General features: G+C 51.9%; 1 protein-coding gene across 1 annotated transcript in view; it reads right to left on the bottom strand.

The window, feature by feature from the left end:
- The window catches only part of NEURL1 (neuralized E3 ubiquitin protein ligase 1), a 70896-nt gene extending 63369 nt beyond the window's left edge, over positions 1–7527 (bottom strand). The window contains exon 1 of the mRNA XM_031461693.2: positions 6870–7527. Coding sequence (XP_031317553.1) covers positions 6870–6954 — 85 coding nt within the window. The 5' untranslated portion in view covers positions 6955–7527. The remainder of the gene's footprint in view (positions 1–6869) is intronic.
- Positions 7528–12172: the final 4645 nt, after the last annotated feature.

Genomic DNA, 12172 nt, shown 5'->3' with positions numbered 1-12172 from the left:
GCACTGGCCCATTAGTGCCCTGGTCTCACCAGGCAGGCCCCCAGGCCCCCAGGACCTCTGGACTCGGGCTTCCTGGGGAATGGCCAACAGGCTGCTCGGGCTATTCCATAAGCCTGACCCTCCCCACAGGTCTGCAATCTCAGTGGCCCGGCCTGGCTCTGGCTGTGCCACTCAGCCTGACCACTGGCCAGTCCACTTCCCTCCATCCCTGCAGGCAGTTTTCCCAGGCGTTACCAAGGAGACCACTCACATCCTGCCCAGTGTTGCCAAAGCAACCGTCTCAGTGTGAAGCAGCCCCTCGGCCTCCAGCCCCGGGTGTGCAAGACCAGGAGTGAGAGAGGCAGAGACCAACAGGAAATAGGACCAGGCAGCTGGCACACTGAGGGGGAAGCATCCCGGCTATTCCCCGGGCAGTGCCCTGCTCCTGTCCTTCTCCCTCCCCTTCCTCCTTCTGTTATTGCCCTTACCCATCCTGCCACCATCTTGGGCTCTGTGATTTAGAGCAAATGCCTGGGCCTCAATGTGCACATCTTGGAAGTGGGCACATGCCATCCCAGAGGGTCAGGGTAAAGAAATCCCCAATATGGAGAAATTCCCCAAGACCAATTTTCTCCTTCATGAGCTTTGATGTCCTGGATAAACATTCCAGTTCTGCCATCTCCCAGCTCAGTGTTTCTGAACAGCATTCTTAATATACACGAGTCTCTGTTTTCTCACCTATAAAACAGGAATAATAATACTTCATATTGCGAGATTAAATGAATTAACCTACATGACTGCACCTAGTAAGTGCCCAGCCTCAGGACTTGCACTTTTTTTAATTTTTTTTTTTCTGATGAATAATAGCCCTGCTGACCATAGCCACTGGTCAGAAATGCTTCCAGATTCACCCACGTGAAGCCTGGATGAAGTCGCCGGCTTGGCTCTCCCACTCAGCCCTTGCATCTTGGCCTCCATTAACCTCCCAGCAGCTCAAGATGCTTCACTCCCTCCCCACCCACCCCTGCTGCTGCTGCTGCTGCTGCTGCTGCTGCTGCTGCTGCTGCTGCTGCTTAAAGGAAATCACTACACTCCTCTGCTCAAAAGCCACCCATAGGTCCCACTGCTCACAGGATCACTCTAAACTCATCCTGGCATCTGAGGCCCTGCACGATCTGGCCTCAGTCTACCTTCAAAGGTTGACTCGTTCATCTCCCCACTGCGGGTCTCACTTCCCAGTGGGAGGGACTGCTCACTGCCTCTGCCAGCACCGTGCATTTTCCTGCCTCATGCCTTTGCTGCCGTGCCCTCACCAAGATGCCCTTGAGTAGGTCCACTCCAAGTCTTCTCCCTCTAACTTCAGGCTCGCCTCCTCTGTGAAGCCTGATCTCACCGACTCCAAGAGTGCCAGACTAGGTCATTCTGAGGCCCCACAGCCGTGACAGTTCGCAGACCTTGGAGTATATCAGAATGACCTGGGGGTCTTGTTAAACATGCAGGTTTGGGGGCCCCAACCCCAAGGTATTCTGAGACAGTAGGTCTGGCCTGAGGGCTGGGAACCTGCATTTTAGATGTGTTTTCAGCTGATGCTGATGCAGGCAGTAGAAACCCTCACTTTGAGAAACCCTTGCCCAAAAGAACAGAAAGTTCCCTTGGAAGTGTCTGATGACTGGCTGATGGGTCTACGTGGCTAAAAACCCTGCAGAGGAGGTATAAGGGGCAGGAGGCCAGGAAGGAGCATCAGGAATCCCATAGTACTCCCCTTCCCTCCTCTGGGGTTCTGTCCAGAGACCAGGAGATTGCTCCCCAGTTTCCTTCCTATGATGGAAGACAGAGCCTGCCAAGAGTGAATTCTGTGGGGGCAAGATGTATACTGGTCACAAGAGTGAAATCTAAAGTCAGACAGACCTCGGTTTGAATCCCAGCTCCATCAGTTACTAACTGTGTCATCTGGGATTAGTTACCTAACCTCTCTGAGCTTCTCTTTCCCCATCTATAAAACAGTGACAGTGATACCTCCCTCAGTAGGTTGTCAGGAGGATATTAATGGAAGTAACCTACATGGAAGTACTTGGCACACCATAATCACAGAATACATGGTAGCTATTATAAATATTATTGTTATGATTAATAATACAGGGTTCAAAGGTCAGACTAAACTAAAAACCAACAGGGCATGCATCACTGAAGGCTAGTGATGGGGGTGAGGCAAGATGAAAAGAATATTTCAGGAGGACCACTCTGGCAGCATCAAAGGAGGAACCAGAGACCAAGAGGCCAGCTATTGCAATATCTGGGATGAACATCCAGATCTGGAAAGTAGCAGTGAGGATATGGAGGCTGGAAAATGGCTAGGACCTTGTCCTAGGAGGATGCATTCCCCCACCCCCACCCCCAGAGAGCAGTGAGGAAGCTCAGGGTCCGCAGACAAGTTCCTGTTGCTCACTCTGGCCCACCTCAAAGAATCAAGGCCCCTTGGCTGACCTTAGAAGCTCCTCCCTTGGCTGGCTGGGAGCCTCAGCCACTATGGAAAAGAGACTCTGAATACAACAGGTGTCTGGCTGGTGTCACACCCAGCCAAAGCTGGGGACAATCTCCCTACAGGTGTCACAATCAATGGCTTTGTGAAATGTCCAATTCAAAAGCACCAGCTTTTAAAAGATGGAAGGTTCACTCCAAGGTATATACCCCCCAAAACTGAAAACAGGTGTTCAAACAAAAACTCGTACACAAATCTTCATAGCAGCAAAATTCACAATAGCCAAAAGGGGGAAACAACCCAGGTATCCATCAACTGGCAAGTGGATAAACGAAGTGTGGCATATATATACAATGGAATATTGTTCAACCACAACAAGGAAAGAAGATACAAGTTACAATGTGGATGAACCTTGAAAACATTGTGCTAAATGAAAGAAGAAAGACACAAAAGGACAAATACAGTATGACTCAATGTATATGAAATGTCCAGGCAAATGCAGAGAGACACAGTGTAGATTGGTGGTTGCCAGGGATTCAGGGGAGAGGAAATGAAGAGTGACTGTTTAATGGTATAGGCTTTCCTGTTGGGGTGATGAAAATGTTCTGGAACTAGATAGAAGTGGTGGTTGCACAATATTATGAATGTACTAAATGCCACTTAATTGTACACTTTAAAATGTTAAAGTGGTAAATTGTATGTTATGGGAATTTTATGTGAATAAAAAAATGATAGGAGGTGGCTCATGCGATTCCCATCTATGGGTGACCACTGGGACTGAGCAGCACCCTCCCCAAAGGCTTTCTCTTAGCACTTAGCACCAAGCAGGCAGGCACTCAGACAGAGATGGGGAAGGAGGGGGATCTTCATTCCCTGTATCTGTCTTCATGAAGTATGAACCCTCTGCCCCAGTCACCCTGTGCCCATCACTGAGAATATATACACACACTTACTCATCCCACCTCCAAGCCTTTGCTGCATGTCCCTACCCATCTCTGCACACCCTAAAACTCCCACTGCACCCCTTGCCGTCTATCTGATTTCTACAGTTCCTCCCATATCCAGGTCAAAGTCTTCCCTGATTCCCCATCTCTGACCTCTGCCCACACATAGCTGGGATTTCAACAGTCCATCTGGGCACTTGATTCCATTTCCTCTCTCAGCCCTGCCTTTTCAAGCAGATCTTCAACCTGTGAATGTACAGGGATGTCATGAGCCCTCACCTCTGAGCCAGGCATATAACAGGTCCTCATAACTGTCTGTTGGTCCTAAGCCCAGAGCTATACCTTAGACCTCTCTCCTGAACACTCCTGGACCAACACTGTTCAGACCCCTGTGGGAACCACCAGCAGTAGAGTGAGGCCAATGTGTCTTCAGGAAGAAGATGAAATTACCACACGACAGGTGATGGATGAGCCTCATCTCATGTCAGCCTGATGGCCAGGCCAATCTGAGATCTTCAATGAGTACCAGAGATCCTATTACACCAGGTCCCTTCCAGTTGTTTTAATTAAAATGGTGAGAAATCAATAGAGATTGCAATTATGGAAGGAGGGGGAAAATAATCAAGAGTTCCCTGCCCTCAGCAAATTGCTGGATGGACACCGATAAGAATCAGAGCTGAATTCTGGGTGAGTACAGAACCTACCCCAGCAGAACTCGGGATGGACAGTCTTAGAATCACAGCCAGTATCAAGGTTAACACCAATACAACGGGAATGGAACCCTGGATGGTCAGAGCAGACGACTAGGTCAATGCTGATACAGCTAGAAGGGAATTTGGAGTGAACACTAAAACAGTCACAGAATAAAGCTGATGGCTCTATTAGGGTGGGGGAAAGTCAGGCTGAGGAGGAGGATCAGTGGACCCTAGATGAAGGGTGGAGGGCATGCATAGGCGGCCTTCATGTGCATGCTCTAATCCTTCATCTCAGGCTTGGAAGGAGCAGAACAAAAACCCTCACGGCCATCCCCATAGGTGTGTGGTGAGGAACAGGGAAGAGTGGAATCTGCTAAATTAAGCCAGAAGGGAGATGGGCAGGGGTAGGGAAACTGCTGGGGGGAGAATTTCTCCACTATGTACTCCCACCAAAAAAGAACTGATCCCTGTAAACCAGAGTGGCAGTATAAGAGGGCTTTCCCAAGCCAGATAGATGGGGAGTCAGGCAGAGGAGGAGGCTAGGGTGGAGCTGTAGGGAGATGGGAGGGCCTGAAACCTTCTCCTGCCCACCCGCTCCCTTGTCAAAGACCCCAGCCCCAGACTCACATCACCACAATCCCAAACTTTAGTTAAAAAGGGGGAAATCCTGCAGGCCTTCTCTGGGCTTCCCTAGGGTCATGGATGGAGCATAGCCCTCTCAGAGCAGTAGGGGAGCATTCAAAGACCAAGTCAACTCACTGGCCCAGCTAACCCCTGCCCTTGAACGACTTAGCCTGGCCTCACCACTTTCTCTTGAATGACCCACTGAGTAACTGGGCAAATCACTCTCCCTTTTTCCATCATCCTTCTCCCTTGTAAGGGAGGACACTGAATCAGATGACATCTACAGGTTCCTCCATCCTTAGAAATCTGTTTTCAGTGCTCAGAAACAGACTTCGTACATCTAATACTTACAGCGTATTTCTGATTATAAAAAATAATACTTGCTTTCTGTAGAAACTTTAGAAAGAGCAAAATATAAAAAAGAAAAGAAAAAAAATCTTAGGTGATCTCATTACCCAGAGGAAACTATTGTTAATCTTTCAGAAACTTTCTTCCCAAGGTTGTTTGATTTTTCTTTTTTTGCATTCATAACATTCTTCTTAGCAATTCAGATCTTACAATTTTGTATCCTGCTTTTTACAACTGCCATTATTCTGCTGTGAGCATTTTCCCAAGTGATCAAATATTTTTCAAAAATACTATTTTAAAGATTGCATAATACTCCACTAAGAGGATCTACCGTGCTTACACGGCATTTAGGTTGTTTTCCTAGTATAAACAACACTGCCATGAGCATCCTAGCCTAGTGCATAAGTATTTGCCTATATCTCCATTTCCTCAGAATCTATTCCTCCAGATGGAATCATAAAGCCAATGAATATATTTTAAAAGGTCTTGGCATGTACTGCCGTATCAATTTTCAGAAAGACACAACAAACCCAGTGATTTTCCTGAGCTGAGCGAGAGCTTGAGTTCTGAAAGGACTGGAGTTAGAATACAGGACAGTGGTCCTGTCTCTCCTCCTCTCCTCCTGTCTTGAAGGTTAACTGTCCAGCAAAAGAGAGGACAGAATTCCAAGTCAGAAGGCACAGGTCTGCAGCCTAGCTCTGCCTCTCTGGCTTTGGGAACCTGAAACAAGCATTGGTTCTCCTCAACTGTAAAATGGGTATGATTAGCTCTGAGGACTACCCAGAGCAGTTTCCTCACATGAAAAGGTGTTTGTGAAAGTTCTTTGTAAACTACAATGCTTTGTCAAAGGACATTACTAGTATCTTTCTCATAACCTGAAGGGCTTGTGAAGTGGGTTGTTCTTTGTGAAAGCCCAATGGCTTCCCTTCCTAACTCTTAGCCATCAGAATGCCCAGCCAGTACTGGATGGGTTTGAGGATGATGAAAAACGAGCTTCCTGAAAGCAATCAGTGGGCTCTGAGGGCCTGGGAGGGCGCAGGTGTATCTTCCAAAGGTCAGAGACAGCACAGGAAGAGGTAAAGCTGAGAACTGGGCCTGGGGCCTCCGTGAGGGTGCCAGGAGGGTGGGAAGACTTAGAGGGCAAAGATCTTCTTAGTAAATATCCCTCTGTCTCAAGGCTCCCAGCACCTCCTTTCTACAGTTCCAACTGGACATCTGGCCTTTGAGGGAACCAGAAACCAAGCTAATTCAGTGGATGCAAAAAGTCAATAGCTTCAGAGGACTCCAGAGGCCATAGGCTCCTGCCCCTTCTTCCAAGCTGTCATAAATCAGTCCTGGAATGTTTAAGCCCCTCTAATCGGAAATGCAACTAGTGCTTCCAGCATCACCTCTTCAGCCACCGGCAGATGAAAAAAGGAGACCACGATGCTTCCCCTGGGAAGCGCAGCTGGCCTGCCTGAGCATCCTGCCACACTCCCCTATCCACTAGGCAAACGCCCTTCTTCACCCCTGCACGCTCGCCTAGCATCACAGCCTGAGGGGACTCCAGTGACGTTCTCAGTGCTGGCAGGGAGAACTGCGTAGACCCCACAGAACACCATCCACCCTGGTTTTTAATCATCACCCTCGGAAGCCCCGCCACGCCTAGCCCACCTTCACGTCCAGAGGTGCATCTCCCATCTCCAAATACGCACAACAGGTAGCACCTGCCCGGCCTCCTCAACCACACCTCTCCACCTCTCCCTGCCCTCCACCTGCGCCCCAGTCCTCCAGCTGCTCCCGGCCCCGGGGGAGCCTTACCTTTGAGGTTTTGGGGGTGGCCCCGTGGCGCCCGGCTCGTGTTTCCTCGGGGCAGAGAGGGGATACTGGAGAAGTTGTTACCCATGGCATCCGGCCCCAGGGGGTTCGGCACTCTCTGGGGGCAGGCGAGACTGGACAGGAGCGGAGGTACTGTGTGCAAGTGTGCGCGCGCGCGGGCGCGCGCCGCCGGAGGAGGGCCCTGGTGGGGCTGCGACCAGGGGCGGGCGGGCCGCTCCTCTCCTCCCTCTCTCTGGGCTCCGCGGTCCTCGGCGGGTCCTGCCCGCCGCGGGGGTCCTCGCGCGAGCCGGCTACCTGCCTGCCATTTTCCGCGGCTGGCGCGCCCCTGGGCTGGGGCCGGCGGCGCCCGGGGCTTCCCTCTTCCTCCCGTTGGCGCTCGGGTTCCGGCTGGTGGCGGGCGGCGCAGTGGCTCCGGCGAGCTCCCCCGGGGCCATAGAGTCAGGGCTCCCGGCGCGGGCTCTCAGCGGCTCGGCCTGCCCAGCGGTTCGGTGGCTCGGCGGCCGGCTGGGTCCCCGCCCGCGGGGACGGCCGCGGCGGCGGCGTGCGTGGCGCTCTTCTGCCGGCGGCTCGGCATGGAGCGGGGCCCCGTGGAGCGCAGGGCGTGCTGGGCGCTCCCGCCGTGGTGGGTCTCCTCCGGCTGCCGCGCTCCCGCCCCCGCGAGCCCCTCGCGCGACCGCCGCCCCCGCCCCCTGCCGTCGCCAGGATTCCCTCGCTCCGGTTGTTATGGTGACATCTGCGCCGGTGAATGAGCGTCTTAGAGACACGCGCGCTCCCGCTCAGCCAGATGTGGCTCTGGGCGCGCCGCGTCCCCGGCTGCCACTAGTCCTCTGAGGCGCTGGGGACCCCCAGGCCAGGGTGGGGGTCAAATATCAGGCAGAAATTGAGGCTCCGGGTGTTGGGCTTATTCCTCTCACAGACAGTGGAACGTGGTCTTGAAAACAAGAGACGCCGTACAGCAAGAAAGGTCAGCTCCTTGGGCGCCAGGCCCGGAGCGAGACAGCTCTAAGTTACAGTTTCTCTAACACCAGGCACAGTGCCTGGCACATAGTAAAAACTCCAGGAAAAAAAAAAAAAAGTTAAGGCGTGAATGGATGATTGAGCAAATGAAGCGAGATTAGGAACTCCAGGACTTGACCCTTTGCTCTCAGTTATATCAAAGGGATGCTGCGACAAGGGCTCAGAACAAGAACCCCAGGCTGTTCAATTATTGGACACATAGCACTGGGGGGCCTTTGGATGAACACAGACGGGACCTAGGAGACTTCATGGAGGGCCAAACTGGAGGAATATATCTGAGGGACAAACCATCAGAGAACACCAACTCTGAACTGAGTGGTTCTGTCAGCTGTAAGAGGTGGAGGCCTCTGTGGCCTCTGTGGTCTGCAGCAGTCAAAGAAGGCTTCCTGTAGGAAGGGGCCTTCAGAAAGTCACCTGTTCACATGACTCATCCATCCTGTTCAGCACTGCTACTAGGACCTGAGAGAAGAGAAAGGGAGTCATTCTCCTCCTACCTGGACGTGAGGGCATCTCCTTCTCTCTGTCTTATCAGGGCTAGAAGATGAGCCAAGTTCCCCTAGGAGGGAGAATCTGCCCTCCCCCCCCCCCATACACACCACCCCACTCCTCTAGATCACCTCTAACTCCCTGACTGGCTCTGATCCAGAATCCAGTGAGGACTTGGGCTGCCATTGGGCATTTCATCCATCCTCTTCTGGAAGGTTCTTTCCTCAAGTCTCCATGTAACTGGCTCCTCATTATTCAGGCACAGTTCATGTGTCACTTCCTGACCTTCCCTGACCACCCCAACTAGAGAACCTCCACCACTCTGTCACTTTCCATCTCATTACTCTGTGTTATCTTGTCTTAGTTCGAAAGTAGCCATTCCCCCTCGTTTATGTTCTGCCTCCCCCACTAGAATGTAAGCTCTATGAGGGGAAAGAGCCAGTCAACTCCGTTCACTGTGATGTCCCCAGCCCCTGGGAGACTGCCTGGCACATGATGGATTGTCCAAAAATGCTTGTGGAACAGATGAATCCCCCTGCCTGCCAGCAGAACTCCACCCAGAGCCCTGGGAGGAAAGCTTCTAAACCTCTCCCTTTCCCCTCCCTGGCCCCCCACCCCCACCCCATTGTAGGTGTCATATCCGTAAATGTCTGGGACTCCAGGCGAGCTAGAAATATCCTTGACAGCTGCTCTCTGGGGTCTGGAGGGAAAGACAGCCCCCACCCCAGCCTCCAACCTCTTAGATGCCCAGGATCACATGCCCTGCCAGCTGCAGAATGGCCAGGACAGGTCAGGGGTGCTGTCTTATTTATGGGAGTAGCTCCCCAAGGCTCACTCTCAACCCATGACTCCGCGTCAGAAGTCCATGGGCACTAAGTGGCAGCACACTCACGCATTTGCACGCACACCTCTCCACTCTCTCCCACACTCATTTCTACACAAGCACACACACTCTCACATGCACTCATATAGCCTCCAAAGTCTGCTGGAATGACATCACTGTGAGCTGCTGCTGGCATCAGAATAAATCTGCAGACTATGTATACACGAGACTTATTCCTCAGGAGTGTGTGTAGGGGCAAGGTCCTTGGTAGGATTTGCAGACAGTCGCTGGGGGGAGGTTTGGGCTCTTCCTAAGGTCCCCTCCCTCCCTTCCCCAGGAGGAGGGCCTGGGGCATAGGCCAGGGGATGGGGCGGGGGTTGGGGGTGAAGCCCCAAAGGTAGGATGGTAGGGATGTCACAGGCCCCTTGTGGTCTAAACCTGGGCTGTGGGAAAAGCCAGGGAGAGATGGAGAAGATCAAAGGACAGGGAAAATGAGGGGACCAGACACTGGTGCCTGCCTGAGGAGTCCAGAAGCTCTGCAGCTCAGGACAGCCTGATCCTAGAAAGCCCTTCAGGGAGGTGAGAGGCTTTAGGGACCAAAGCAGGGAACTGAGGGCAAGACAGAAACTTCCCCTGATGCAAGGGACTTGAGTATATAATGGAAGTGTCAACAGGGCCAGGATTGGGACAAGGCAAGCGAGGCCTCCCTCGTGTGAGCTGTAAAGCGCTTGCTCTCAGGATCATGCAATGCCAACCCTGAACCTGAGAGTAAGCCTCTGCAATCTTGTACCCGACATCACCTCCCTAGCCTGGCCCTAGCTTTCCTGAGGAGTTCTGTGCTGTGGGAGGGGATGCCACTGTCAAGTGTCAACTCTCTGTGAGTCTCTGGCCAGGCAGGGACCTAATGGAGGTAGGTGTGGCTGCATAGGACCCAGGGAAGCTGAGAGTGACCCCTCTGAGGGGTCACACAGAAACCCTTTCCTGGCAGGGGTGGTGGTTAAACCCAGCTCAGAGGATCAAAGAACCACAACACCCTTCTCCCTCTGGACATTGGGTAGAATCTCCGACATTCAAGGCATCCTTCACCAAGACAGCTTCCAAGAGGCAGGGAAGTGGCCTGTGCAGCCCTGAGGGCCCTTTCCAGTCCCAATCGTGGAGGGAGGGTGGAGAAGGAACCTGCCAGAGAGAACTAAGCTGGATGAAGTCACTGTTTTGATGGCTTCCATGGAAGCTATTAATACCCATAAGGTGGTGCTCCAGCACCTGTCACCATGGCAACCCCTCCTCCCCAGCAGTGTAAATTCTGAAAGCGGTTTCCATGGGCGTGGGTGTCAGTGCCTGTGTATTTGCCTGCGTGTAAACGTGTGTCTGTGTGGGTGGCGTGAGTGCTCACACCAACGCACAGGAGAGGGAGGACCCCAGGTGGGGACCCAGGATGGGACCAGGGCTCCTTCAGCAGCCCCTCTGCCCCCCCCCATCTCCCCTTCTCTCTCCTTTGTTTCTCTTCCTTCTGGCTGCTTCCTTTCTGTCTCCCTCTTCCTCTCCCCCTCCCTCTATTCCTCCCTCCTTTTGTCTTTCTCCCCTTCTCCCTGTCCTTCTCTGCTTCACTCTCTCTCCTGCTGGCTCTCTGCTCTTTTTGCTCTTCCCCTGTCTCCTCCTGCTGGCTCATCTCTCTCCTTCCCTTCTTTCTCACTCTCCACAGCTCCCGGATCAGTTCAAGTCTTGAAGAGTCTCCATGTTAATAAAATAATAAAATATTTGACTGAGAGCCTCCTTCCTTCCTTCCCTGAACCCCTGGATGCTAGGCCCAGAACCAGCCCCAGGGATGGTCCCCTAACCAGGCAGGCAAGAGGGGCTTGTCCAGACCAAGCCAGAGTCACCAAACTTGAGACCACCTTAGTCAACAGCCAGACACTTCCCTGCTGAGAAACTAACCTTAAAATGGGAAACAGCCACAGCCACCCCTGGCTAAGATACAGGACCCCTCTACCATCCTCCAGGGCCCAGCCCATAGTTATCAGGCCATCAGAAACATATACAGAAGTTGTCCTGCCTGCACTGTGGGGGGCGGCTTGGACATGTTAGAAGGGGAGATTCCTGAGTGCCTGAAACATAGCAGATTCTCAATAAATATTTATTCAACGAATCAATTAATAATCAAATAAGTGAATTAACCTATCAATACAGCCACCCAGTAAACCCAAGAGCCTTGCTCAGACCAGCCTTTCTGGCCAGTTCCCTTCTCAACAGTACTTTTGCAACAAAGTTTTCCCTGAGGCCTGGTCTTTCCCCTGAAGGATAAGAGTCTGTGCTAACCCTCTTAGCACGGAATGGGCACCTGCTGCCCGTTCCCTGGTGCTTTGGGATTCAGCTTCCACTAATTGCCCCAGTGACCATTTATTGAGTGTTACCTGTATGCCTGGCACTGTGTAAGGTGCACTTCCCTTGCTAGAAACACAGGAGAGCCTGTCCTGTGCTTTTTGTGTACTCCAGTCCAGTTTCCCACCTCCCAGGGCTAAGTTTAGGGCTGAACACACTAGTAGGTCCTAATAGTGTCAAGATGTCAGTTCTTCCCAACCTGATCCATAGATCCAATGCCTCCCAATCAAAATCCCAGCAAGTTGTTTTGTGGATATTGACAAGCTGATTTGAAAGTGTACACGGAGAGGTAAAGGAGCCAGAATAACCAGCACAATGTTGAAGGAAAAGAACAAAGTTGGAAGACTGACACTACCTGACTTCAAGATTTACTATAAAGCTACGGTAATCGAGACAATGTGGTATTAGTGGAAGAACAGACAAATAGATCACTGGAACAGAATACTGAGCCCAGAAATGGACTCACATGAACATAGTCAACTGATCTTTGACAAAGGAGCAAAAGCTATACAATCGAGCAAAGGTATATGAACAACTGGACATCCACATGCAAAAAAATGAATCTAGAAACAAACCTTAT

This window comes from Camelus dromedarius, chromosome 8 (genome assembly GCF_036321535.1).
Source record: "Camelus dromedarius isolate mCamDro1 chromosome 8, mCamDro1.pat, whole genome shotgun sequence".
Lineage (NCBI taxonomy): Eukaryota > Metazoa > Chordata > Mammalia > Artiodactyla > Camelidae > Camelus > Camelus dromedarius.
Note: the sequence above shows the minus strand (reverse complement) of the source record. Positions and strands in the feature narration are given on the sequence as shown.